The sequence below is a fragment of the Podarcis cretensis genome (assembly GCF_951804945.1).
Source record: "Podarcis cretensis genome assembly, chromosome: 14".
Classification (NCBI taxonomy): domain Eukaryota; kingdom Metazoa; phylum Chordata; class Lepidosauria; order Squamata; family Lacertidae; genus Podarcis; species Podarcis cretensis.
Window position 1 is genome coordinate 2,587,832 of NC_137183.1, and position 26,902 is coordinate 2,614,733.

A 26,902-nucleotide genomic window follows, 5' to 3' on the forward strand; every position below is an offset into this window, starting at 1 on the left:
GCAGTGTCCCTGGAGAGGACTGACACATGGAGCTTGCTTTGGCCATCTTATCTCCAAGCACAATTCCCCTCATCACTGGAACACCCCCAGCAACCTGTGTTCTGCTCCGGAGGCCTGATGTTTCCTTTTTCTTTGGGCTTCATTGATCCTGTGGTATCTTTGGCATGACTAAGCTGCCCTGGAAATCAGCAAAGGAGCTGGGAGATCTTCACATTTTAATCCAGAGGCAGTGTGGAACTCACTCTGAGAAAGGGTCATCTCCTTTTGTTAGCTGTCAGAAATAGCCCTTACCCTGTTGTGCCAGAGTCTCCCGGCTTCAAGCCATTCAGCCATTATTAATTCACAATGTAGTTCCTGCCATCTCTGTGGCCAGCAAACCTTTGCTATGTTATTGCACCTCAAAGTAGAATGGATTTAATTTGATAGTCTTTGCTTCACAGCAGGGAACCCTGGAAACTGTAGTTTCTATGGAGGTGGATGCTGATCTCTTCTCTGCATCCTCACCCAGCTACAGTTCTCAGAAGTTTTTCGGGAACCCATGACAGGTGAACTGAAATAAAACCAATATAGGTTTATGGTGCAAATTGCACAGCCCTGTGACCAGCTGTAGAGTTAAGGCAACTGGCTGTGACAGCACTGTATTCTTACATAGCCTGAGATTTTTCTTCATCATACATTCATGGACATTTTTGTCCTGGTAGCTTGAAATTTGGCATGAATCTGTCTGAAGAAGGGTATAAGATGATAGATTTCAGAACACTCTGATGAAAGTTGCCTGAGTTGTAACAGTTTAAACATTTCCCCCCAAGTACTGATGGCATTTGTGTACCCCCCCCCTCTGTGTGTGTGTGTGTGTATGTATGTGTGTGCGTGCGCGTGTGCATCTGTTCAAAACAGGCCTTAAATTTCTCCTTTTGCAGTTTAGAATATGCCAAAAATTAAAGGTTATTACAAAGGTCTCCCTTTTGCTTTTTTGGTGAAAATCCAGAGTTTATTCCCAACATTACCAAGTTTCAAAGTACCTATTTTAATCCAGCACCAAATTAAGGGCAAGTTAAATAGCACATGCATATCTGGCAAACTGAAGCTTGCCTGGTGGAGCCTTCATCCTGAAAGAATAATTTCCATTGCTAGCGTTGTCAAGCTGCAGTAGCAAAAGCCATTAGGTGGAGAAACAGGAGCTGTTCCCTTTGTGTGGGTGTGGGTGCTGCTGCTGCCTGTCTCTGCAATGGCTTGTGTAGGGCTGCTATGTGTGTTTGCAGATGTGTTGCTCAGCACTTACAAGATTCTAGACACAGGCCTTCAGCACAAAACTTTTTCTCCATATGTAATTTATTTGCATAGGTTTTCATATGCAGATTTAGGCTTTTGAGCAAATTAAGGTAATAGATAGTTGGCATCTCACTAGCTCTGCCCTTTGTAGCATACTCAGCTATCCTGTTAGCAACTTGCCTTTATTTTTTTACATGTATAGGAGGGAGAGAAGATCCGCTGCCCAGGACAAAAGACTTATGCTTTTGTGTGTTTGTGTGACATGCTTCATCTCTGGTTGCAATGCACACCTCCTGTTCTCTGCTCTCGCACGAATTTTCATGGATGGCTCAAAAGGCCTTAGAGACTCTCAAGGCTTTTCTGTTATAATGGTGTGGCCACTGCTTATTAAAGCAAGATAAAAAGCAGAAGAGAACCACTTTAAAACCAAATGTGTGTGTGTCAAGTGTGTGTTTTAATTTAACTCTCCTCCCTCCCAATTTTATTGACAAGACGGAAATGCGGGAATCTTGTGCAATGTGTTGAGTAGGTAACTGTGTCCAGGCTTTGACATCTGGCACTGGGATCAGCAGGATCCTGTGTGATTGAAATAATTTAACCTCTTGCCCTAATCTCAGTTTGTGCTGAGAAGCCTTTGTAGCTGCTGCAGTGCCTCAGAATTAGCCAAGGATTTCTTATGTGATGGTCACACTAATCCTTCCAGCCAGGGACATACCTTCCTGGAGATCAAGGGAATGTTCTAAATACAGAGAGTTCTTTCCCTCCCTCTCTCCTTGTAGTCCTTCCTAAGTCAAAAGATGTTTTCCCTTTTTGCTGTCATGACCCCACTGGCGTCTCGCAGTGACCAGGACATGGAGTGAGAAGCACAGTGTTGCCAGCTAAGGAGCCAGAACAGGTTCTTGGCTCTAAGGTGCGTGCTGGTGATCAGGGGACCACCAAACCCTAGACAGAAAAAAGATCCCACAGCGCCAGGGCTAGTCAGTAGGATTCTCTCGTGACCTCCATCCCCACCAATGAGTAATTCATCACCAGCTCCCTCAAACCTGGCGCCAACCCAACCCCAATGCAATGCACCTCTTCATCCCTTCTGAGAGCTGGACAAGATCACATAGGGTTTGTGTTCATTACACTAACACAAACACAATAATTTCCAAGTGAGAGCAGGAGTGTGCCTGTGGCATGTAGGTTGAGCTAGTAAGTCATTTTCTGTGCTAATAAGTCATTTTCTGTTTTGCAGTCTTATTGTGTTCTCCACATTTCCACATCAGTTTGTGAGCAAAAGAAAAATCCTCATGAAAATTCACTAATATGTTAGTGAAAATTTCTCTCAATATATATATTTTAATGCATTTTTTCTTATTAAAACACATTTTTGCAAAGCAATTCCCCTCAAATGTAATGCCTTTTGTATGTTACTTTCATAAACATATGAATTTATATGCACACTTTAGAATATGAATTTTTGTATTACTTGTCTGGAGAACAGCCCTCCAAAATTTGAAAAGTGTAAAGTTTGAAAGATGCTTGTGTTCAGAAAGTGTGAAGTCAGTAAGTTTGCCTTTGAATGTGAACTGAGTTGAATTTCCACCCCATTCCTAGTGGAAGATGGCTACAAGACCAGGACTACATCAGGACCAAGTCCTCTCACTGTGATTCTAGGGCCATTCCCTCAACTTTCAGTCCTCTTTTAAAAAGAAAAGTAAACTTCTAGCCCTTTTTATTTCTGGGTGTAGCGGATCGCACCACTACTACCAATTGAGGTGGATCCTCCTCCCTATAATTCGATATTCTACTCTATAACCACCATGGTTTTTAACCATCTTGTGGTTTTTGTGTGAAGTAAAACTTTGATACTTGGAGACTCAGGCAGAAGTTGAACAAATAAGAAAGATTTATTTTACAGAACAAAGTTGGTAGAACAAAAGATTTGTCAGGTAATAAAATTGTTCCAGGAAACAGTTTAACTCTTTTATAATTATACTAAATTTAGTGAATGTTACAGGCCTCTTGGGATGTGGGTGGCACTGTGGCACTGTGGGTTAAACCACAGAGCCTAGGGCTTGCCGAATAGAAGGTTGGCGGTTCGAATCCCCACTACGGGGTGAGCTCCCGTTGCTCGGTCCCTGCTCCTGCCAACCTAGCAGTTCAAAAGCACGAAGTGCAAGTCGATAAATAGGTGCAAGTCGATAAATAGGCTCTGGTGGGAAGGTAAACAGCGTTTCCATCGGCTGGGTGAGGACTGCAGGGCCTGCTCCCTTCCAGGGCCTTTTCCAGCTGGCCCAGGGGGCGTGGCCCAGGCCCTCTCTCCCGGCTACAAAGGGACTCCTGCTGCGGTGAGGCCTCGGACCATCGGCCGGGTGAGGACTGCAGGGCCTGCTCCCTTCCAGGGCCTTTTCCAACTGGCCCAGGGGGCGTGGCCCAGGCCCTTATTTGGAACAAACTTTTTGGGAAGGGTGGGAAGTGTTCTGCCATTGCTTCCCTGTTCCAGGTGGTTAATGTGCTTTAAAATGTCCTCAAGCAGTCGGTGGCAATTTAAATTTTTATTTCTTTATTTCTTTTTTCCCATTGTTGGGGGTGGGTGGGATGGATATTTGGTTGGGGATTAATTTTAGTATAATTGTTCTGTTCCTTTTTGTTGTTGTTGCTGCTGTTTTATTAGTTCTGTATAGTTTGTGTTTTGTTGGCTGGGACATGATGGCTGGGACAAGTTCCACAGGGGGGGAAGCACTGGGACATCCGATCTCGGTGATCATGGGCAGGAGGCGGAGTTACGCTAAGATCAGACCATGTCATTACCGAGGAGGCAGGTTTAGTCGTTGTTTGAAGACTATCCCTGCCTCTGGGTCTAGCCTTGACCGGATGGATACTGGAATCAACAGGGGTAACCTACATGACCTGAAGGTGTTGCTGTGTAATGCCAGGTCAATGATGAATAAGACCACTGCCATCCACGACCTGATTGTGGATGGAGGATTTGACCTGGCATGTGTGACAGAGACCTGGTTGGAGGAAGCAGATGGGCCTGTCCTTGCCGCTGCTTGTCCACCAGGTTTCTCTTACGCACAGCAACCCAGGTCATGTGGGCGGGGAGGGGGGGTTGCAGTGATTTTTAGGAAGTCACTAGCTTGCACCAGGCGTCCTACTGGGAAGATCCAGTTTTCTGAGTGCATGTTCTGGAAGTTGGGCAATAGGGGCAGTACAGGATTCCTTTTGGTGTACCGACCTCCCCACTGCACCAAGGATTCCCTGTCTGAGCTGCTTCAGGTCATGGCGGATTTTCTCCTGGAGACACCTAGTTTGGTCGTCCTAGGGGATTTTAACATCCATGCCGACACGACCTTACAAGGGGCTGTCCCTGAATAAGTTTGGCCCAACTCATAGTCATGGACATGCCTTAGACCTGGTGTTCACCTCTAGTGACGTGGGTGATCTGACACTAAGTAAAAGTGAAACAAAAGAAGTGCCATGGTCAGATCACTTCCTGGTGCAACTGGACTTCTCCGCGACCCTTCCCCTCTGCAGGGAGGTGGGACCAATTCGGATGGTCCGCCCCCGCCACTTAATGGATCCAAATGGTTTCCAGAGAGTGGTAGGGGATGCTTTATCCCATGTTGATGGCCTTTCAGCTGATTCCCTGGTGGCCCGCTGGAATGTGGAGTTAACCAGGGCTATCGACTGTCTGGCTCTGAAGCGCCCTCTCCGATTGCATGGAGCCCGGACAGCTCCGTGGTTTTCTTCGGAGCTGAGGGCGATGAAACAATCGCTGAGACGGCTAGAGCGTCGGTGGCAAAAAACTCACTCCGAATCTGACCGGACACAGGTTAGAGCTCAACGTCGAGCCTACCAAGTGGCGATAGCGACGGCGAAGAAGACTTTCTTCACCGCCTCTATTGCATCTGCAGAAAATAGTAGCAGGAGACTCTTTCAGGTGGTTCATAATTTAACGGAACCACCTTTACCACCGGGGCCTTGTAAAGACCCCAAGATCTCCTGCAACGATTTTGCAAAGTTTTTTGCAGATAAAATCACTCATATTCGGAAGGAGCTAGACACCACCGTGGGAGCAGGGCTGGGGCGGGAGAGTGCTAGAGCTCTGTCTGGTCAAGTTGCATGGAATCAGTTTCAATCTGTTACCCCCGAGGATGTGGACAGGCTGCTTGGACGCGTGAAACCAACCACCTGTCTCCTGGATCCTTGCCCATCCTGGCTAATAAAAGCAAGCCGGGAAGGGCTGGGCGATGGGCTCTGCAGGGTGGTGAATGCTTCCCTCTGCGAGGGAACATTCCCGGATCCGTTGAAAGAGGCGGTCATTAAACCGCTTCTTAAAAAACCATCTTTAGACCCGGCCAGTATGGCCAACTATCACCCAGTCTCAAATCTTCCATTCTTGGGCAAGGTGATTGAGCGCGTGGTTGCTGTACAACTCCAGGCACGCCTGGAGGATGCGGACCATTTGAATCCCTTCCAATCGGGATTCAGGCCTCATCATAGGACTGAAACTGCCTTGGTCGCGCTGGTTGATGATCTCCGGCAAGCTAGGGACAAAGGTGAGAGTTGTTTCCTAGTTCTGCTGGATCTCTCAGCGGCCTTTGATACAATCAACCATAACATCCTTCTGGACCGTCTAGAGGGGCTGGGAGCTGGGGGCACTGTTATACAGTGGTTTCGCTCCTTCCTCCTGGGCCATGTTCAGAAAGTGGTGGTGGGGGATGAGTGTTCAGACCCCTGGGCCCTCACTTGTGGGGTGCCTCAGGGTTCCGTCCTCTCCCCCATGCTTTTTAACATCTATATGAAGCCGCTGGGAGAGATCATCAGGGGGTTTGGACTGGGTGTCCATCAATATGCAGATGATACCCAGCTCTACCTCTCTTTCAAATCAGAACCAGTGAAGGCGGTGAAGGTCCTGTGTGAGTGCGCACCTGGGCCTTCAGGGGCACAGTTACCCTATTCAGGACCAGAAGTACTGTTTTTGGGGGACAGGGGGTGGGCTGGTGTGGAGGACTCCCTGGTCCTGAATAGGGTAACTGTGCCCCTGAAGGACCAGGTGCGCAGCCTGGGAGTCATTTTGGACTCACAGTTGTCCATGGAGGCGCAGGTCAATTCTGTATCCAGGGCAGCTGTCTACCAACCCCACCTGGTACGCAGACTGAGACCCTATCTGCCCGCGGACTGTCTCGCCAGAGTGGTGCATGCTCTAGTTATCTCCCGCTTGGACTACTGCAATGCACTCTACGTGGGGCTTCCTTTGAAGGTGACTCGGAAACTACAACTAATCCAGAATGCGGCAGCTAGACTGGTGACTGGGGGCAGCCGCCGAGACCACATAACACCGGTCTTGAAAGACCTACATTGGCTCCCAGTACATTTCCGAGCACAGTTCAAAGTGCTGGTGTTGACCTTTAAAGCCCTAAACGGCATCGGCCCAGTATACCTGAAGGAGTGTCTCCACCCCCATCGTTCTGCCCGGACGCTGAGGTCCAGCTCCGAGGGCCTTCTGGCGGCTCCCTCATTGCGAGAAGCAAAGCTACAGGGAACCAGGCAGAGGGCCTTCTCGGTAGTGGCGCCTGCCCTGTGGAACGCCCTCCCATCAGATGTCAAAGCGATAAATAACTACCTGACATTCAGAAGACATCTTAAGGCAGCCCTGTTCAGGGAAGTTTTTAATCTGTGATATTTTAGTGTATTTTTGGTTTCTATGGAAGCTGCCCAGAGTGGCTGGGGAAACCCAGCCAGATGGGCGGGGTACAAATAATAAATTATTATTATTATTATTATTATTATTATTATTATTATTATTATTATTATTATTATTCTGTGTGCTGCTCTGGTTTTGCCAGAAGCAGCTTAGTCATGCTGGCCACATGACCCAGAAAAACTGTCTGCGGACCAACAGCAGCTCCCTTGGCCAGTAAAGCGAGATGAGCACTGCAACCCCAGAGTCATCCATGACTGGACTTAATGGTCAGGGGTCCCTTTACCTTTTCTTACAGGCCTCTAAACGAAGTAGTAAACACACAGCTTTTTTTAAACCTCAGTTGCTTATGTTCAGTTATTACTCTTCTTCAGTTAGATGTTACAGGTTTCTAGACTAGCTTAGTTTATTTCGAGTTACTTCACTTCTGTTCCTTAATTTAGTTCTTACATAAGTGTCACAGCTTAATACTTTTGACAAGCCCACTCCTGAGGTACTTCAAATAGCACAGCAGAGCCAGGGGGTCAACCACACCCTTCCTAACTGGTCTGGGAGTCTCATTTTTCTGGAAGATCTCTCCCCTCCTGACTGGAAGGAGAACCAAGGAGACACATTGTCAGGGAACTGCCATCGGAGCTGTCAGGGGCTCAGGAGCAAAGGCACAGGGAAGAGAGGAGATGGAGAGCGAAGGGGAAGAATCCGAGGGGAGCGTAGGAGAAGAGGACAGTGGACCGAGGGATTCCATGAGCCTCTCCAGCGAATCGGAAGATTCACAGAAGGGAGCGCCAGTGGCCAGGGGTAGGGGGTTCCCAAGGGGAACGCCCCAGGAGCAAGGGGGCAGCAGGGACTCCCAGAGCAGTAGTTGGAAATCAGGACCAGCTTCCCCACCAGAGCAGAGTGGGGGGGAAGAGTCCCAAGGATCGGGGCCAGTGCATTCCCCACCAGGGAGAGAAGATGAGGCAGGGCTGACCACGCCTCCATCAGAAAGTCGGACAACGGAGGGGAGGTCAGATCCGGCCAGTATCCCGGAAGAGGGAAGCAGAGACCGAAGTAGTGTAATGGTTAGGAGAAAGGTCACTGGGTTGGCGCGAGAGGCAAGTTCAAATGTACAGGAGCGCGGGACAGCAGAGAATGAGGATTGGGAACTGGGTCCTAAAGCCCGCAGGAGGCAGGGGGAGGAGCTAAGCGACTCAGCGTCGGAAGAGTCCAGAAAGGGCAATGCCCCAGCGGGCAGGAGGACCCAGAAGAGGAGAGAGCAGCGGAAAAGGTGGAGCAGGGCTAGGATCTTAAACTGGTGTCAGAGGGGAGGAGACTCAGACGGGACTTCGCCAATCTAGGGTTTAAGATGTAGGGCTGCGCGCTGCGGCTTTGAAATGGAAATTGAACTTCAATAAAGACTTTTGTACATTACGACAGCCTAGCGTTGGTCCTCTGTGAGCTGGGACCTAGAGGCAGCTCTGACAGGAGCTTAAGGTGGTGGAGAGGCTCTCGGATGCTGGGAGACCCTCTGATGTTGAGGAGGGAACCAGCAGTGGGAGAAGGAGAGCTTCCGCGGAAGCAGGAGGGGAGGCGAAGGAGACGGAGGTGAGGCTCAGAGACGCTTCCAGCGAGACCAGTGGGGAGAGCTCAGGACCTCCCCTTGGAACGCCTACTCTGCGCAGAAAGCTGTCACGTAGGGAATCAAGGAGGAGACTTTCTGTCAAAGAACTTTTATGCTGGAAGAAATTCAGGAAACGCCCACTGACGGATTCTGCCAGCGATTAAGGCAGCCATGCACTGATGGCTGCGCAGAGAGGGAGAGTTTTAAAACTAACTACAAAACTGTGAGAGTCTTAGCGCTCACGCACAAGCAGCCCCTTATCCCATTACACACATGTCCACAGCTTCTGCCCTCCTGGCACTGGACTGCGTGGGAGGATTTCGAACTCTCTGCCTTGGTGCAATTCCTACTGCAGATCATTCTGCTGGTGGTGGCAAAATCTCGGAAGGTCCTTGGCAGGTCATTTAAATAGGTTTGGGGGCTGGACCCAGCCGATGAGCTGGCAGTTCATCATCACCCTTGGTTAAAAAGTTCACTGCCACAATCCAGGCAGAAAGTCTGGTGAGGACGACTGGGCAAGCACCCCAAAAGCTATCATCAAGCATTTGAGCTAACTTCTAGGGGCCAAGGTCCCTTTGGCCCTGCCAGTGAAATATTTGAGGGGGCTGCTCCCAAGTTTACAGGCATTCAGATGATATCTGTGTGCTGTGTCATGTGATCAGTTACGAGGGGTGGGGCATACTTGCCCCCCAAATATTTTATTCAAGTTGGCACCCCTGTCATCCAGCACGGCTGTCTGTTAACCAAGATCACATGTGATCATAAGAAGGTGGTTTCTGAAGCACGTAAAGCCCAAACTATTTCTGCCACAAATACTGAAAACATTTTTGAATGCCAGTGCTGCAGATTATTATTTTTTAAAAAAAGATTGGCAGAGAGACATTTGCTGCTGTAGAGAAATTGTAGGCTGTTGCATTAACTAATAACAATAGGTGAATAAATCAGTTTGCTTGCTTCCTTTCCTGGCTGCCAGTCTGATAAACCTGCAATCAAGTTGGCAGCAGCTGGCTATGGCTACATTTTTGTTTTCATCCTCCATTTTGACATCTCTGCATTTGCTCCCCGCCATAAAAATCCATGCTCAGTTCTAAGTTCTCTTTGCTGTTCCCCTATAAACTATATCCACATTCATAATTCACAGACTCATCTGGGAAAAGGATCTCTTCTTTATCTGTCCCCCTCTGCTTTTAAAGAAAATTGAATCATATTTTCAAAAACCAGCTGCACCCAGATTCTAATGCTCTGCTTGTTTGTAAAACTCACTTCCAGGAAACAGATCAATAAAGGGGTTTTGCTTCTACTGTCTTGGCAGGTGGATGGAGGCAGTGGGGGAGGAGCCTGTGGGCGGCAGGCTCTGTTCACCCTCCATGTGTGCTCCCCCATTGCGCGCCTCCATACCAGCTGCCTAGTCTACTGGGAGGGCACAAGCCCTTGCCCTGCCTTGGGTGCCTGCAACCTGTGCTATGCCACTGTGTGTGGTATTTCTGATGCGTGTGAGCATGTCTGTGAATGGGATGTTTTAGCCCTGACCACTGCCAGTATGCAGACCCCCCACTACTCCCCCCACATGGCAGTTGGCTTGGTGTGTGTGTGTGTCATTCTCCTTCCCTGCTTTAGCCCAGTATAGGCTGCTTTGGCTGACAGTAATTCTCTGAGGTGTCTCTTTGCCTTGCTACCTTTTAAATGGGAAATGCTGGAGAATTGACCTGTTTTGGCCTTGTAAATAAGCAAAGCATGATTCCCTGTGCTGTCTCTGTCCTCCGCTCCTCAGCGGGCTCACTGTGGTTGCATCCAAAAGGCTACAATCTGCTACACAACTGAATGCACATAAGTTCCATTGATTTCACTAGGAAATAAGCATGCATAACCATACACTGGATTGCAGCCAAGTTCTGAAAGGCTGGAGACAGAAATGTTGTCTTTAATGGCAAGAATGTGAAGAGCTAATGGAAAACTTCAAGGTCTCCTTAATAAAACCCCACACAACTCTCACACACATATACACAGCATCCAAATTAAAATGTAGAAAATAAATGTTTGGATTTTCCCCCGCCCCCAATAAATGCCAACAGGGATCAAAAGTTTTAAAAATCTGATTACTAGAATAAAGTTTGCTAATGAGATTCAGAGAGACAGAAAGAGTATAAAGGCGCTAAGTGTATGTAGTGTGGATTAGAAGAGAAAAAAGAATAGAAAAGTTAAAAAGTGAAGTTAAATTCTGTTCCAGGAGAAAAAACATTTTGAGAACCTTACAAGGTTCATTGAGCACCAGCAAATACTTCACATATCTTTTGTAATTTTTGATTTGCATTTTTAATTGATTGACCAATTCATTAAATTTGTACCCAGCCATTCCACCAAATATTGCTCAAGGTGTCCAACAATAACATACCAAGTAAAATGCCAAAAACCAAAACAGATGGGTAGGTCATCAATAAAACCAATCAAAACAACCACCAATGAGATAATATTTCTCATTTATTCATACTCAGATCATGTGATTGTGCTGTGTGTCATGCAGTCTACAATGTCAGGCACCAGTTCTTTGCACCCCCAGGGAATATGGACACATCAGGCCAGAATCCACCTGTCCACTGTAAGCCAGTCCTGTGCCATTGTCAGGTACATGGTCTGCTGAGTTTTCTCAGTCTGTGTAAAATGTTGCTGAGAGAAGGCATACCCTCCAACATTTCTCCATTGAAAATTGAAATGTCAATAATAATAATAATAATAATAATAATAATAATAATAATAATATAATATATACCCTGCCCAACTGACTAGGTTGCCCCAGCCACTCTGAGTGGCTTCCAACATACAATATATAAGAACATAATAAAATATTAAACATTTTAAAACTTCCCTATAGAGGGCTGCCCTCAGGGGTCACATAACTCCATACCCTCCAACATTTCCCTGATGAAAATAGGGTTGTCCTAAGGATCTGGGAGTGGGGAAAGAAAGAGGCTGGCATCATGGGTTGCCACAGCTGCATGTCTGCCAAGGGAGTTGATCCCCCCCATACAGGGGGACCACTAAGGAGAGCCTTCCAGACTTGCCGCAGGGAAGAGGTGGATTTATGAAGGAGAGGGGCTGCTGCAGAGGGAGCCTTGCCAAAGGACCTAGATGCAGTACTGTGGGGAAGGGAGAGACGGAGGAGTGGGCTCAACATAGGAAGACTCCAAGGAGCAGTGGAGGATCAGGCATCATTTATTTTAAGGTGTTTGAAAATTGTGCTGATTGTAATATACATAATTGTCTGGCATATTAACTGGAAAAGCAGGATATAAATATTTTAAAGAAAGGAAACAAATACAAATACTAAAAAATATTTTTACAATGAAAAGAACTGGCTCATCACAACGGTTAAGTAACAGCTTGCTCCTATGCAAGCCCATTGATTTCAGGGGTGGGGGGCGCCCTCTGCCTAGCTGGGGCTGCAGGAGAGATTTTAACCTCCTGACTTTTCTCCACTCTGCAGAACTATATACTCAAACACTACTCCTTTATCTATGCCACCTTAAAAATCTCTGCATTTAATTGGATGCCAGGATTGGACACGCAGCCTCCTATCTGTTCCGAACAGGGAAGAACTTCCTTCTGTGAGTAGGTAGTGGCTGATGTTGAGGCTTCTCCCCACATTGATGGTGGGGCAGGGGAGGGGGGCAAAACCAGTCCATTCTGTGGCATTGCCTCTTTTTCTTCTATTAGGTATGGCAACCATTTTTTGGTTTTGTGCTATGGCCTGTGGGAGCAGTCTTGCTAAAGGCTCCCATGACTCTTTCTCAAAATTGCAAATGTGTCCACTGATCCAAAAATAATAAATAAATAAATGCGCCAAATGTTTTTTTAAAAAAATAGTTTGTGCTTCATGTAGTAAGAACAGCATGGCTCTTGTTCATCTCTTGTTCCTCCCTAGGAGTTTCCAAGAGATCATACCCTCAGCCATCTTTTGCTAATATTAAGGCAATTCCTCTCTTGCTCCTGATTATAACAAATCCTATTACATTAATGTTCATTGTAACTTTAATCTGATTAACTGTGGGACTCTTAACAGTCTACTGTTTTTAATGGAAGTGCTTTTCCGTACAATTTACAAGGTTTTTCAAGATGAATCAAGCATGCAAAACCAGAATCTGACCTATCAGTGACCTGCAAATAGGATTTGGAAGTGGTTCTTTTTTCTCTGTGTTCAAATGGCATCAAAAACCACACTCTAGGTATTATAGAAAACTAGTAAAATCTACAACAAAATGTTGCTGTGTGGAAGATTCCTTCCATTCTCCCTCCCTTCAGTTTTCCATCTCTTGCCATTCCATGACCGCTGAGCACACCCAGCTCTCATGGGGTAGTTTTTGAAGGATTCCCACTCCAAACCTTTTTGTTTTCTTCTTGCACTCCTGCAAACCTTGCCAATACCCCCCCTCTCTCTGTGTGTGTGTTGTGTTGTGTCCTTTCATTTGTATAAACAATAGCACTCTCCCCCGAATTAGTATATGCCGTCATGGGGTGTGAATCACCTTTCCATTAGAATTCAGTATGCAATATTGTTGATACAAACAATATTGTTGTTGGTATCCGTCAGTCTGAAGAGACAATGGAGTGTGCCTCCAGGGGTGAAGCTGAATCACTGCTTTGTAGCACCAAAGTGATCTCCCTGGGGCACAAGCCTGGGCAGCATATATGGATGTCCTGGGCTGCCCAAATGACAGGACCTCTTGGCCTCCTCTTGGCCTCCTCTTGGCCTCACTGATGGAGTCTAAAGCAGGGCAAGACATTGGGCAAACGCTTGGCTGCAGGAGTTGCTGGAAGGAGGTGTTCAAGCCGCCATCCAAACATCTTAGGGACTCCACTCCAGATTTGTATAGGATTTACTCCTTAGCTTTTTCTTCTTCCGAAGATATCCTGCAAGGCAGCGGAAGTTCAGGATCAGAGTTTTTCTCCTCCTCCTCAAAGAGCTCCCTTCCCAGGTTGACAAGCCGCATCTGCCCCTCACTTCCCTCTACAGCACGTTCAGAAACTGCCTTCCTGACCATTGGGCCCACCATTGGTCTGGTCGACTCAAACTGCTGGAGCCTGTCTTCACATGCAGGGGAAGCCCCTAACTCACTGAGGGTTTGAGACCCATCAGCTCCCCTCCCCTGTTTTAGCCGGCCCATTGAAGCCTTTCCTGGGGTGTATGGAGTGTTAGGGGAAGGGTGGGGGACACGTCCTGCTCCTTCCGGGGTAGTTTTCTACCTTTGGTTCCTTCCCTGCACTCAGCTCTCCCCTGTGGCTCCTAGGAGCTGTCATCATGCGACAGCAGCCACACACCAAGAGCTTGGTGTGGACAGAAAATAACTGAACACATTGAATCATATACTGTAGTTGGTGGAGTTTTGGGAGACCATATAGCCTAACACCCTGCTCAGTGCAGGAAATCCATAGCCAGAACAATCCCAGGAGGTGGCTGACACACTAGGGATGTGTATAGACGCTAGGAGAGGAGATATTTATTAGATATTAGCTTCCCTTCTTCACATTTGTGAGTTCAGCAGAGTGCACCCCTTTGCAGCTTAAAAGGGAAGCTTTCATGGGCTAGTTTTAACCTTTTTTTCTGAAGCAGTGAATCTTCAGAAAAGAAGAAGCCTTTTCACTCAGATCAGAACTCACCCACCTCTTCAAGGGTGGCTAAATACTGAGGTTCCACATGTAAAACTCGCTGGGAACTAATGGTAACAAACTTACAATTTTGCACTATGGTTCTCTGTTTTGCTTTGTTCAGTAACATTTTATACACTTCCACACAGCTCCTTGCTTTGAGTACTGGTCACTAACCATAATAAAAGGAATAGATTGACAGACAGATGATTATGATTTGTTATTTATGAAATGCCTCCCACACATATGTGTCAAGGCAATGTATAATGACGACAACAGCAAATGAATTTTAAAAGTAGCCACCCATGGCAGAGACCCGTTCACGTAGCTGGGAGAGCTACATACGCCGAAGTGTTGTTTGGTTCCATATTCAGGTTATAGCTGCAAAGCACAGGTGATCGTAGTGGCAGTGGAAGGATTACAATAATATGGGGCTATTCTCAGCGCTAATGAGATTTGGAGTGCTGAGGACAGAGACCCAGAGGGGAAAGGGCAGCGCCAGGCCTCAAAGGATGGCAGTGGCAAAGGTAGCTGCTCCCTCTGGTTCCTGGCACGGCTGTGGGACAGAGCTGCAGCATGGCTCTTCGCTAGCAGCAGCAGCAGCAGCAGCAGCAGGAGAGCCCCAGCCTCATGGGACGGGGCCAAGGGAAGAGCCCAGCAGCCCCCTGCTGAGCGGGGGCAAAGGAGCACAGGTCCCAGGTAATGGGGGAGGGGGCAGCAGCTGTAAGGGTAGTGGGGACTTGGAAAGTTAGAGGGAGGGTGGCTGGGGTGGGGGTGGGGAGCAGAGCTGGAGGAGCTCCAGGCAGGCGCAGGGCAAGAAGAGGACACACGGAGGACCAGCTCCTAGGGAAGCAATGGCAGAGCCGTGTGTGTCTCTGTGTGCCTGCGTGCTTCAGAGAGCAGAGGAGAGAGAAATCCTGGGCACATAGGAGAAGGCTGCTGGAAGGGACTCTCCTGAAAGGACCTGCGTGTGTAAGGTTCAGACCAAGGTCATGCTGAGATCTGTGGGGAAAGGTGTGTGTAGAAAACAAGCAGCCCTTGGGTAGCCTTCATGTGACCACCGGGGGGGGCAGTGAGAGGAGAGCTTTGTTTCTGAACAGTGTGTGTGGGTTGTGTGGATGGGCAGTGCAGTTGAAGGTAAGAGTTAAATGCCTGCATGAAAACACGGCTGGCCTGAGGCAGAGTCAGGCGGCTGCATAAGGCAGCCAATTTGGGGCTTAATGAAAGAGCAGCAAGCAGCGGGTTATTTTTACTAAGTTCTACTCCAGGGTGAGATTTTCTGGCCACATTCACACGATACATGAAACGCCCTGCGGTGCCACCTTATACAGTCATGGCTTCCTCCAAAGAATCCTGGGAGCTATAGTTTGTTAAGGGTGCTGAGAGGGGTCTGGAGATTCCCGTTCCCCTCCCAGAGCTACAGGTTGCAGAATCATAGATCATAGAATGACAGAGTTGGAAGGGACCCTGGGGAAATCTAGTCCAGCCCCCGGCAATGCAGGAATCTTTCGCCCAACATGGGGCTGGAACCCACAGCCCTGAGACCAAGAGTCTCATGCTGTACAGAATGATCAATCCCTCTTCCCAGGGAACTCTGGTTACTGTGGCTCTGGGAGTGGAATGGGGGGGGGGGTCTCCTAGGAACTCTCAGCTCCCTTAACACACTATTATTCCCAGACCTATTTGTGGGAAGCCAAGGCTGTTTAAAGTGATATCATAGTGCTTTAAGTGTATGTTGTGAATGTGGCCTCAGTTTCAGGTGACAAAAATCACTTGGCCAGTCTTGGGTGTTATATACTTTGACTTGGGGAGCGGGACACTCTTTGATATTCCGCCTCAGCCCTAAATTTATGCCTAGAGCTCCTGCTATCCATGTACAGATGTGTGGGGCGTATGTTAGACTGTATTATTGCATTTTTATACCCCCTTTTCTCTAAGGACCTTAAAGTATGTGGTCCTCTCCCACAATTTATCCATACAACAACCCTATGAAAATGGTTAGGCTGAGAGCTATAGCGACTGGCCTAAGGTTATTCATTAAGACTTTCATGGCCGAATGAAGATTGAACCTGAGTCACACACCCACACACCCGCTCAGGCTCTTGCTGTCCTCCTCCACCAGACCCACCCTCTGCCCACACAGTTTTGAAAAGCAGCAGCAGCAGCAGCAGGAGGAGGAACTCGAATACATGAAAAAAGGCATCCTGTTTGAAGTCTAAACAGGACAGGGTCACTTTTCTCCAAAAAAGGACAACCATGTTTTTTTAGGGATGGATGGCAGCCCTAGACTTATGCAGACAATTAAGAAAACATTTTCAGAAGCAAGAAGGTGATCTGTGATTTTAATCTGACTAAACATGCATAGGATTGTACTCTGTATGTTTGTGGGGGGTCCTGTGTACACACCATAGATTTAGAGCACCCCCACGGAATATTGGGAACTGTAGTTTATGGAGGGTGTTAGGAATTGTAGCTCTGTGGGGCTAAATTACAGTCCCCATGATTCTTTGGGAGTTGTGTGTCTTAAATGTGCTTTAAATATATGGTGTGTACACAGCCTATGTCAGCAATTGGTTTTGGAGGGCAGAAGGAGATGCTACAAATGCAAAAGCAATGCAGGAGACAAGTTTGAGTTATGGAGGGAAACAAGAGGACAAGAATAATTTTTTGAAAGGGAGTTTCTCTGAACAGGAACCATTCTTGAATTAGGGGTTGGGGTGTTTGAAGAACCCTTCATGAGTTGATGTGTATGAGTACATGTGTGTTTGGATGTGTGTAGATATGTATATAGATATAGGAACCTTTAGTAAAATCCATAAACCTCACCTCTGGACTGTTAACAAAATCAAGCTGCCTCCTCCTCAATTTCCCTGTAATTTGAGCACAGAATCCCTTGGAATCTCTTCTCCTATTTTTTATATATTTTTGTTTATTTAAACAAGAGCATACAGTTCACTAACACAACAATAACAAAAGATAGAAAGAAAAAAGAAACACAGAAAAGAAAAGAAAAGAAAAGAAAAACAACAAAACTGAATGCAAACAAAAAATAAACATACATATGTAATACAAATGTTGGTTGTTTCAGGCACATTCCAGTTGGGGTTATTATTATTGGTGTTGCTAGTAACATTTTAAAAAAGATTTGTTTTATTTATAAATATTAGGATATTGTCCTTGAGGTCTCATGATAGTCTCACATAACTTGCTCCAGGCTCTGAGATGGTTCCCACATACAGTGGTACCTCGGATTACAGACATGTCAGGTTACAGACTCCGCTAACCCAGAAATAGTGCTTCAGGTTAAGAACTTTGCTTCAGGATGGGAACAGAAATCGTGCAGCGGCAGCGCGGCAGCAGCAGGAGGCCCCATTAGCTAAAGTGGTGCTTCAGGTTAAGAACAGTTTCAGGTTAAGAACGGACCTCCGGAACAAATTAAGTACTTAACCTGAGGTACCACTGTATATGACTTTCACCTGCTTATTGCACACTCTTTGACTGGCAACTGTGTTAAATAGCACTGGACACAATAGGAAAATTCCACCAGGGTCTGCGTCTGCAACAGTGGCCCATGCTTGTCATGCATTGGTGATGCTCTAATTGAACAATGAGCATGTATTAGTGATCCGCAGCTAAAATGTCTGAACAAGTCCCCAGTTGTGTTGGAGGTGATGGGAGCCGATACAAAAGTGTGCTCTCTCTCTCTCTCTCTCTCTGTCTGTCTCTCTGTAGTGGTTTACCTGTATCTGCTCATTTACATGTACAAAGAACCACTAAGACCACAGCCTTAATTACCTGGGAAGAAACAGGTGAGGTCCCTACAGACAGGCAAATGTTGTCTCCATCTTCAAAAAGGGGGGAAAAGAAGACCCAGGTAACTACAGACCGGTGAGCTTCACATCAATACCAGCAAAGGTCCTAGAACAGATAATTCAACCGTCGGTTTGTGAGCACTTAGAAAAGGATGCTGTGATTACTAAGACTAAGCCTGTGTTTCTGAAAAACAAGTCATGCCAGACCAATCTGATTTATTTTTTGCTGGAATTACAAACTTCATGGATCAGTAAGGCTTTTGACAAAGTCCCCCATGATATTCTCGCAAGGAAACTGAAAAATGTGGGATGAACAAGGTAGATTTAGGTGGATTTGTAGCTGGTTGACTGACCAAACCCAAAAATGGTTCCTCATCATCCTGGAAAAAAGTGACAAGTGGGGTGCTGCAGGGTTGCGTCCTGGGTCCGTTGTTGTTCAACGTCTTTATAAATGATTTGGATGAAGGAATTGAGGAGATGCTCATCAAATTTGCAGATGACATCGCACTTGGAGGAGCAGCTAATGCCACAGAAGACAGAATCAGGATTCAAAATGTCCTTAACTGATTGGAGAACTGGGCGCAAGCTAACAAAATGAATTTCAATAGGGACAAATGTAAGGTCCTGCACTTAGGCAGGAAGAACCAGCTGCAAAAATATAGGATGGATGGAGGACACCTGGCTTACTAGCAGTACATGTGAAAAGGATCTAGGGGTCTTGGTGGACCACAAGTTGATGCAGTGTGATGCAGCGGGGGGGGGGGGGGCTAATGCTATTCTAGGCTGCATCAAGATCAAGGGAAGTCACAGTCCCACTCTCTTCTGCCTTAGTCAGACCACACCTGGAATACTGTGTCCAATTCTGGGCACAGAATTCGAGGAGGGAGACCAAAGTGATCAAGGGTCTGCAAACTAAGCCTTATGAGGACAGCTTGAAGGAGCTGGAAAAGAGGAGACTGTGAGGAGATATGATAGCCACCTGCAAATATCTCAAGGGCTGTCACAGGGAAGAGGGAACAAGCTTGTTTTCTCCTGCTCTGGAAGGGAGAACTCGAACCAATGGCTTCAAGTTACAAGAAAGGAGATTCTCACTAAACATTCAGAAAAACTTTTTGACGATTAGAGCTGTTCTGCAGTGGAACGGTCTCCCGCAGGAGGGGGGTGGACTCTCCTTCCTTGGAGGTTTTTAAAACAGAGATTGGATGGTCATTTGTCATGGATGTTTCAGCTGAGATTCCTGCATTGCCGGGGGCTGGACTGGATGACCCTTGGAGTCCCTTCCAACTCTACAGTTCTATGATTCCATGCCTCTAAGAGGGGCTTTTCCCACATCAACACACAGATGTAAGAACGTAAGAAGAGCCTGCTGGACAAGACCAGTGGCGTGTTCTGTACTCGCAGGGTCCACCTAGGTGCCCATAGGAAACCTGCAAGCAGGACCTAAGAACAAGAGCACTCGCCCCTCCTGCAGTTCCCAGTAACTGGTATTCAGTAATGGAGGTGGAGCATGGCCCTCAGGGTTAGGGGCCACTGATTCATTCATCTACAACCATACTTTAAACACACCCACACAGTAGTGGTGCCTTGGGTTACAGACGCTTCAGGTTACAGACGCTTCAGGTTACAGACTCTGCTAACCCAGAAATAGTACCTCGGGTTAAGAACTTTGCTTCAGGTTGAGAACAGAAATCGTGCGGCGGCAGCAGGAGGCCCCATTAGCTAAAGTGGTGCTTCAGGTTAAGAACAGTTTCAGATTAAGAACAGACCTCCAGAACGAATTAAGATCTTAACTCGAGGTACCACTGTACTTCTGAATAACCGTGCCTAGGATTGCCCTGCAGATGTGTAAGGAGCCCCTTCAATATGTTATTGCTGAAATGCCTCAACGCATTGTGTTGCCATTCAGTGATATAAAAGTTTAGTGTTGATGGTGGTGAATCTGAGAGGGCCCATTCACATGTGCAAATAATCACAACGATGGATTGATGACCATGTGAGTGGCCTGTTCACAAATGCAAATAATCCCTCATTTTGCAACTTTAAACTTATTCAAGAACAAGCAAGCCTCTTTGAACTCCAACCTACTTCTTTGAAATGGTGTTCATTGTATGTGGTGCAATTATGGAGCATTGCATGTGTGAATCAGCCTTTCCACTGCTGGCACCCAAAAAGCTCCAAAGCATCACACAGGAGGAGATATTAATGTCATCTCCCTCTTTGTACTTGCACGTGTGTGTGTGTGTGTGTGAGAGAGAGAGAGAGAGAGAGAGAGAGAGAATGCACTCCCATGGCCTGTTCACATGCAAAACCATTACTAAACCACCTTATGAAGGCATTGATGTGCCTATGTGTGTGAATCAGCACTTCTGCCCCTTAAATGATCCAAAAGCGTTGCACTGGAGACCACACCAATATTTTCTTCCTTTCTTTGAGTTTGTGTGTGTGTGTTGTAGCTGGGTTGGCCCATTCCAACGTGCAATCGGGCTAATCATGACGCGATAGGTACGCACGTGTGAATGAACCCGGAGGGGGGGGGGGCGGAACAGGAGCAGGGATCGTAAAGGTGGGCAAGAGTGAAGGGGCGAGGAGGAGGAGGAGAAAGAGGAGCTCCTGTGAGCTGAGGGAGAGCGAGAGAGAGAGAGAAAGGAAGAGCGAGCGAGCGAGCGAGGCAGGAGCAGGAGGAGGAGAAAGGAAGAGGCGCGCGCGAGCGGGGAGGCGAGGGAGCTGCAGGAGGAGGCGGGGGCGGGGGCGGGGGCGGGGGGGGGGCTGCCCGGCGCGAGGGAGCGCGGGAGCGCGGCAGGAGCAGGAGCAGGAGGAGGAGGAGGAGGAGGCGAAGGAGGGAAGAAGCGCGACGCAGGGACGGCAGATGCCTGGAAATAAAAATTTGATGATTGCATGCAGCGGCTGGAGAGACTCTGTCGGTGGCGGCGGCGGCGGGGACGCAGCAGGGACCGGGGGGGCGACGGCAAAATGAAGTATCAGAAATACCTGACTGTCTTGCAGATGGCCATCGGGGTGACCGCCTCCAACCGGGGCAGCCTCATGCCCTTAAAGAGGAAGCTCTGGTGAGTAGCAGCGGGCGCCGCGCTGCGGGTTCGGGGCGCCGCGCCGGCCGGGATGGGGCGCCTGCCCACGCGCGCCCCCCGGGCCAGGGAAGCTCTTCCACGGCCACGCAGCTCGGCTCCGCGGGGCCAGCAGTGGTGCTGCATTAATTCAAATGCCAGCCGTGGCAAATCGGCAGAATCGCCCGCTTTCTTTGCAGTGAAATCCTCCCTCTCTGTCATCTGGATGCTGGAAAGACACCAGCGCACCGGGGGGGGGTGTCCATGAATTATTTGCGGCAAAACAGCCCCCCTTCCCCGCAGAGTCAGACCTTGGTGCTGTGCTTAGTAGTTTTCTTTTTTCTTTTCTTTTCGCAAAAGCCGGCCAGTGTGTGTGTGTGTGTGTGTGTGTGTGCGCGGGGTGGGGGTGGGGGTGGGGGTGGGGGTGGAGGAAGAGAGGCTTCGTTGCCATAACCAATTGGAAGCTGTTTTAGAGTTCAAAAGTGTCATGCTTTGCACTATCAAGGTCCCAATCTATTTCTTTTTTAACTGAGGATGTTGGTTAAATTTGCTCTGAGATCAGGGATGCTCTTCCAGAGAGATTCAGAGGGGGAGTGATAAGGGAGGGCCTTTATGGATTTCAGAACATGGAACATAGTCTTTGATCTGCTTGGTAACAGCATTTTGATTTTTTATAAAACCCTGGATGAATAAAGTGTGTCTTATCCTTGCCAAATAATTGGTGTTTATGATAGTTACTGGAGGGGGGGGGATGTGTGAGAGTGTGTGTGTAATGCATTGTGAGAATTTGACCTTAGCTGTTTGATTCAGAATTATATAGTGCATGTGTGCTTTTCTCTGTTTCCTTCAATGGCTTTTGCTCAGCTCCTCTGTGTGCACACACACACCCGGCATGTTGAGGGGGCAGACTGTCATATTGTGATTATGTACTGTGGGTGAGTAGGGTGCAAAGATGCATTGCAATAACTGGTGACTTGTGAAGGATCAGTTTGACTTCAAGCAGTAGGACACGGGTAGTTTTTAGAAGGAAAAACCTGAAGGAGAATAAAATCTAAAATCAAACTGAATAGGCTGACATGGGGGAGAAACAGAGCATAGCAGAATTGCCTCAACTATTTGGTTTAACAATATAGCACTACAAGTTTCCATGGGGGAGGGGAATGGCAGAACCAAAATCCATTTCCAAAATCATATGCAATTCTTTATCTTTTGTATATGTGATTTTCTTTTTGATGTGCAAAATGAAATGTAGATACATAATGGATACATCTTTCTCTCTCTTGCCCTGCCTGTCTCTGGCCAACAAGAGAGACATTCATCATATTGCTTAAACTGTGTTATCATATTTGAAGGTCCAATCATGTACACAAGCTTAAAAAGCCACATCTGAGCAGTAACTTGCTCTCCTCCTGACCCTCGGTCGCAGTGAGAGAGTGTAAAATGTCAGAGGGGAAAAGTGCTGATGGCATAGAAGGTAGCTGGAGCATCTTAGAACCACCAGCTAATAGTCTGCTCCTGTTTCCTGCACTTGATATGATTGAGTCTCTCTCCATTCAGATAGATTAGCAGAATATATGACATGAGAAAGAGAATACAGTGGTTACTACTCTGCTCACCTGAAGCCTCATAGTGAGTAAGGAATACTGCCTTGACTATATGTGAAATGCACTTTGCTCATTCTGTCCCTTTATTCCCTCTGGCAGATATTTTTTACAAGCTTGTTTTTATCTGCTTAGAACCAATTTAGCTGGTTTCAGGATCACAAAATAAATATCATAATATTTAAGGAATATGCAAACACCTTGTATGCCTTTTCTAAAGAACTTCATATATCATATCAACTTAACTTACCATAACTTAACTTGAAAAATCATTGCCAAGCCTTTTATGTTACAGTAAAGAAGAGTTGAAACTTTTATTTAAAAACCAGTTGTTTGCAGGGGTTCCTATGGTCATGTTCTCATTTGTCTGGGACACATAAAATGATAATTTAGCTCACTCTCAGCAGAATCATCTCTCTTCATTTTGCTGATAGTGCATGTGAGTCATTGAGGTGTATACAAATGCTAATGAGAAAACATTATTTGTCAGGAACAAAACTGAGCATTAAATAGGTTCTATTTTTATACTGTTTTGTGTGCTCTCTTCTAAGTACTCTCTGATCATTGTACAACCTTGCTGTAGAAGTTGGGGGAAAATCATTTATAGCTCCCAGTTATCAGGCATGAGTGTATTGTACATAAGTTTCTCAATGATTGTTATGAAGGATCAAAACAAGGTTGCTCTGTGAGTGTGAAGTCTAATGGACACTTATAGACAAATTTGTTGTTAGGCTGCAGGATATGCTTAAGTTCCTTCTGTCATTATGTTTGCCTTGTGGCTTTAACATCCTTTTACATGACTATGTTTTATAAGAGCATCCTTAACCTGAATGACAGTACAACATAAAATCCAAAAGTAAGCAGATGTTCTTTTAAAAAAGATTAGCTGTGTTTTTGCCAAAGGGTAAGAATTCATCAGCATAAAAATTCTGGTCTTTGATTAAATAAATTTTATTATGTTGTTATTATTATAATTTTAAAAAATATTTTATTAGTATTAGAATGATGTGTGATTTTCATGTACACCATCCTGGAGTCCATAGTTTGGATGAAGGTGCTGTTGAAAAAATTACAAAATAATAAATGAATAAAAACTGACCTAAGAAATGTTTTTTGCCTACTTAGTAACAAGAAAAGTATACATTTGACTATGTTACATTGGAAGTGCAGGTCACAACCCTTTTACAAACAGACAAACAATGCACTGCATGTGAAAGAAAATGAGTCAATCTGATTTTTAATTAGATATTTCAGCTTTTATGAATTCAAGTATCATGCTTTGAAAAAAAGATTGAAAATCAGGTTTTACATATTCTGGTTTGCTCTCAGGTCAATAACGTCTGTGATATATGTTACATACAGTTACTGCAAGCAAAATAGACCGTTTAATAAAAACGGTTTAAAATACTCTTATCTTTTGCTGGGGGAGATAATCCACCTGAATCCCACTGAATGAAAAAATGCAAAGGTAGTGGCGACTGTTTGCTTCCTTCATGGAACATCTGCCACTCTAATTTCTTCCATAATAAAAGGTCTTGTCCTATGGAACATTAAAAGCACAGCTTCATTACTATACGGCTTGTTTTTTTCTCGTGTTTCATCATCACACAGTGTTGGAGAATTTAATTTCTAGGGGCTAATTCAATTTCTAGGGCTCCAAGTGTCAAAACAGTGGGCTGTACAGAAGCCATTTAGAGTCATTAAGAAAATGAATGGGGTGGTCTCAAGATCGATTCTCGGGGACAGTCATCCAGATCACCAAAATCACTCTCCTGCTTGGCAACAGTCTGGCAGAGAGGCAACTAAGTGACTAAATTCTACTGTGATCTTCCAGCCACGTCAGATGTCATGCAGCACCAACCTGCCAACCAGTGTAAATTCAAAAGGAAAGGGTAGAGGCTTGCCCCACACTGACTTTGACAGTTGCCAGCCCCATAGAAGTTGCCATACATCCTGGTACAAATTCCAATAACATTAGCCTAGGTGTTTAAATATTTACCAGCACCACAGGAAAGAACTGTAGCTCAATGGTCAGGCCTGCGCAGGCAAGGCTGGAAGGAATCCCAGAGTTGCTGGCTGTCAGTGGAGACCACCCTGAGCTGCGTGGGCCAATGGTCTGACTTGGTGTCAGGCTCTGGGTTCCTAAGGGTTTATTCCATGTCTTGCTTTAAATGATAGAGCAGCCTTTCCCAAGCTGGTGCTCCCCAAATGTTGGACTGCCATCGGCCCTGCCAAGCTAACAGGGCCTATAGTCAGGGATGATGGGAGAGGAAGCCCAAAACACATGGAGGGCGCCAGATTGGGGGGAGTTGGTTTAGAGGCTCAGTGGGTTAAAAACCCCATACATTGGTACCCTATGCATGTAGCGTTTGTAGGGTTTATGTAGGGTTGTAGCCAACTAAGTTCTACTCAGAGTAGCCCCATTAAAATTGCAGAACCTAAATTAGTCAGATCTATTAATAGATCTTTCCTTCCTTGGTGGTTTTTAAGTGGAAGTCAGGTGACCACCTGTCATGGATGCTTTAGCTGAGATTCCTGCATTGCAGGGGGCTGGACTAGATGACCCTTGGGGTCCCTTCCAACTCTAAAGGTAAAGGTAAAGGTACCCCTGCCCGTACGGGCCAGTCTTGACAGACTCTGGGGTTGTGCGCCCATCTCACTCAAGAGGCCAGGGGCCAGCGCTGTCCGGAGACACTTCCGGGTCACGTGTCCAGCGTGACATCGCTGCTCTGGCGAGCCAGAGCCGCACACGGAAACGCCGTTTACCTTCCCGCTGGTAAGCGGTCCCTATTTATCTACTTGCACCCGGAGGTGCTTTCGAACTGCTAGGTTGGCAGGCGCTGGGACCGAGCAGCGGGAGCGCACCCCGCCGCAGGGATTCGAACCGCCGACCTTTCGATCGGCAAGCCCTAGGCGCTGAGGCTTTAACCCACAGCGCCACCTGCGTTCCAACTCTACAGTTCTATTATTCTAATGGCTGTACTCTGAGTAGGAATAACATGGGATACAACCCACTGACTTGCCTGTTCTCTGCAGCCAGTTGGAGAGGCTCTGCTAGATGTCCCTCTACCAGATGAGGTGTTGCTGGTGGAAACAAGGGACAAGACCTTCTTTGTAGCAATGCCCAGGGTGTGGAACTCGCTGTAATTGGGTCTTCAGTCACCAGTCCCAAGTTTGGGGGGCTTGTCTCCCTGTGCTATTTTAAAAGCAAGCCTGTCACTTAGCTTGTTCAGTCAGAGATGGTTCAGTCCAGTTGATGAATCTTGTGGGTGGGTGTTCTCTTGTTAATAAAATACCCATTCTAAATTACTACATTGAATCTGAAACTACATGTTGAAGACAAGACATATTACCCCAATGCAAGACATCATGTGAGTCTATGGAATATTTGAGGGCTCTGTATCTTTCTTCTCTCTTGTATGAGGCAGCTGAGTAATGGATGAGGGAGAAGTTTCAGGATAGCAAGAAAGGAGTGCCAATGAGGGAACCCGTGGTTTTAAACAATAGCAGAGGTTTGACGAGAGCAAGCCAAGGTGGGAGACACTGAGAAAAAGAGGTGGCTTAAAACAAGGTTTCAATACAGCAAAAAAGGAATTGGGAAGGGTTCTGTTGTGTTAGCTTTAGGTGTTAGTTTCTATTTTGTTCCCATCTCTGCCATTTCTCTTTCCTGGTTAAAACACCTTTTTAAAAATACAACAGCCCTCCTTTCCCAATCCATTCAGACCTCTCGCATGACTTTTGTCCTCAGTGTCTTTCCCCCCCAGTGCCTGTGCCATGGCTGCTGCTGTGGTGCAACCTGCCTTCTTGTTTGTTCCCCACCCTGACTTCATGCAAAACCAGGATTCTGATGAGGCATTACAAATCCTTCCATCGGGGGTGCATGACGACAGCCTTGCATTTTTATGTATATCGGAATATACATGAATAGGAAGCTGCTTTGAGTGTTTTCTGCTGAAGAGAGAAGGTTTTTTAAAAAATAAATAATAATCCTGTAAATAGATAAAATTAATATGTGTAGACAAAGTGATACAGAATAACTTCTGCCAATGTGTAGGCTATGTGTGAGAGAAAATGGGAACTAATTTGTCCTGGAGTGCTGTTTGTGGATGCAATTCTGATATTTAACAAGTTGACTGACTACCAACTATTAATTCTTGGCATTCATGATTCTCATATGGTATTTCTATGAAGAATGAGTTGGTCCATGTTGGTCCACATATGCT

At 46.5% G+C, this 26,902-nt stretch overlaps 1 protein-coding gene across 7 annotated transcripts in view; it reads left to right on the forward strand.

Annotated features, from left to right (window-relative positions):
* Positions 1 to 26,902, forward strand: part of TJP1 (tight junction protein 1) — a 344,676-nt gene that overhangs the window by 43,130 nt on the left and 274,644 nt on the right. The window contains exon 1 of one of the 7 annotated variants that reach the window (XM_079953115.1): positions 20,854 to 21,081. The exons of 5 other annotated variants lie outside the window; for them this stretch is intronic. In XM_079953115.1, coding sequence (XP_079809241.1) covers positions 20,912 to 21,081 — 170 coding nt within the window. In that variant the 5' untranslated portion in view covers positions 20,854 to 20,911. Of the gene's footprint in view, positions 1 to 20,853; positions 21,082 to 26,902 lie in introns of those variants that run through there. One more of the 7 variants, XM_079953120.1, reaches the window with a different exon arrangement.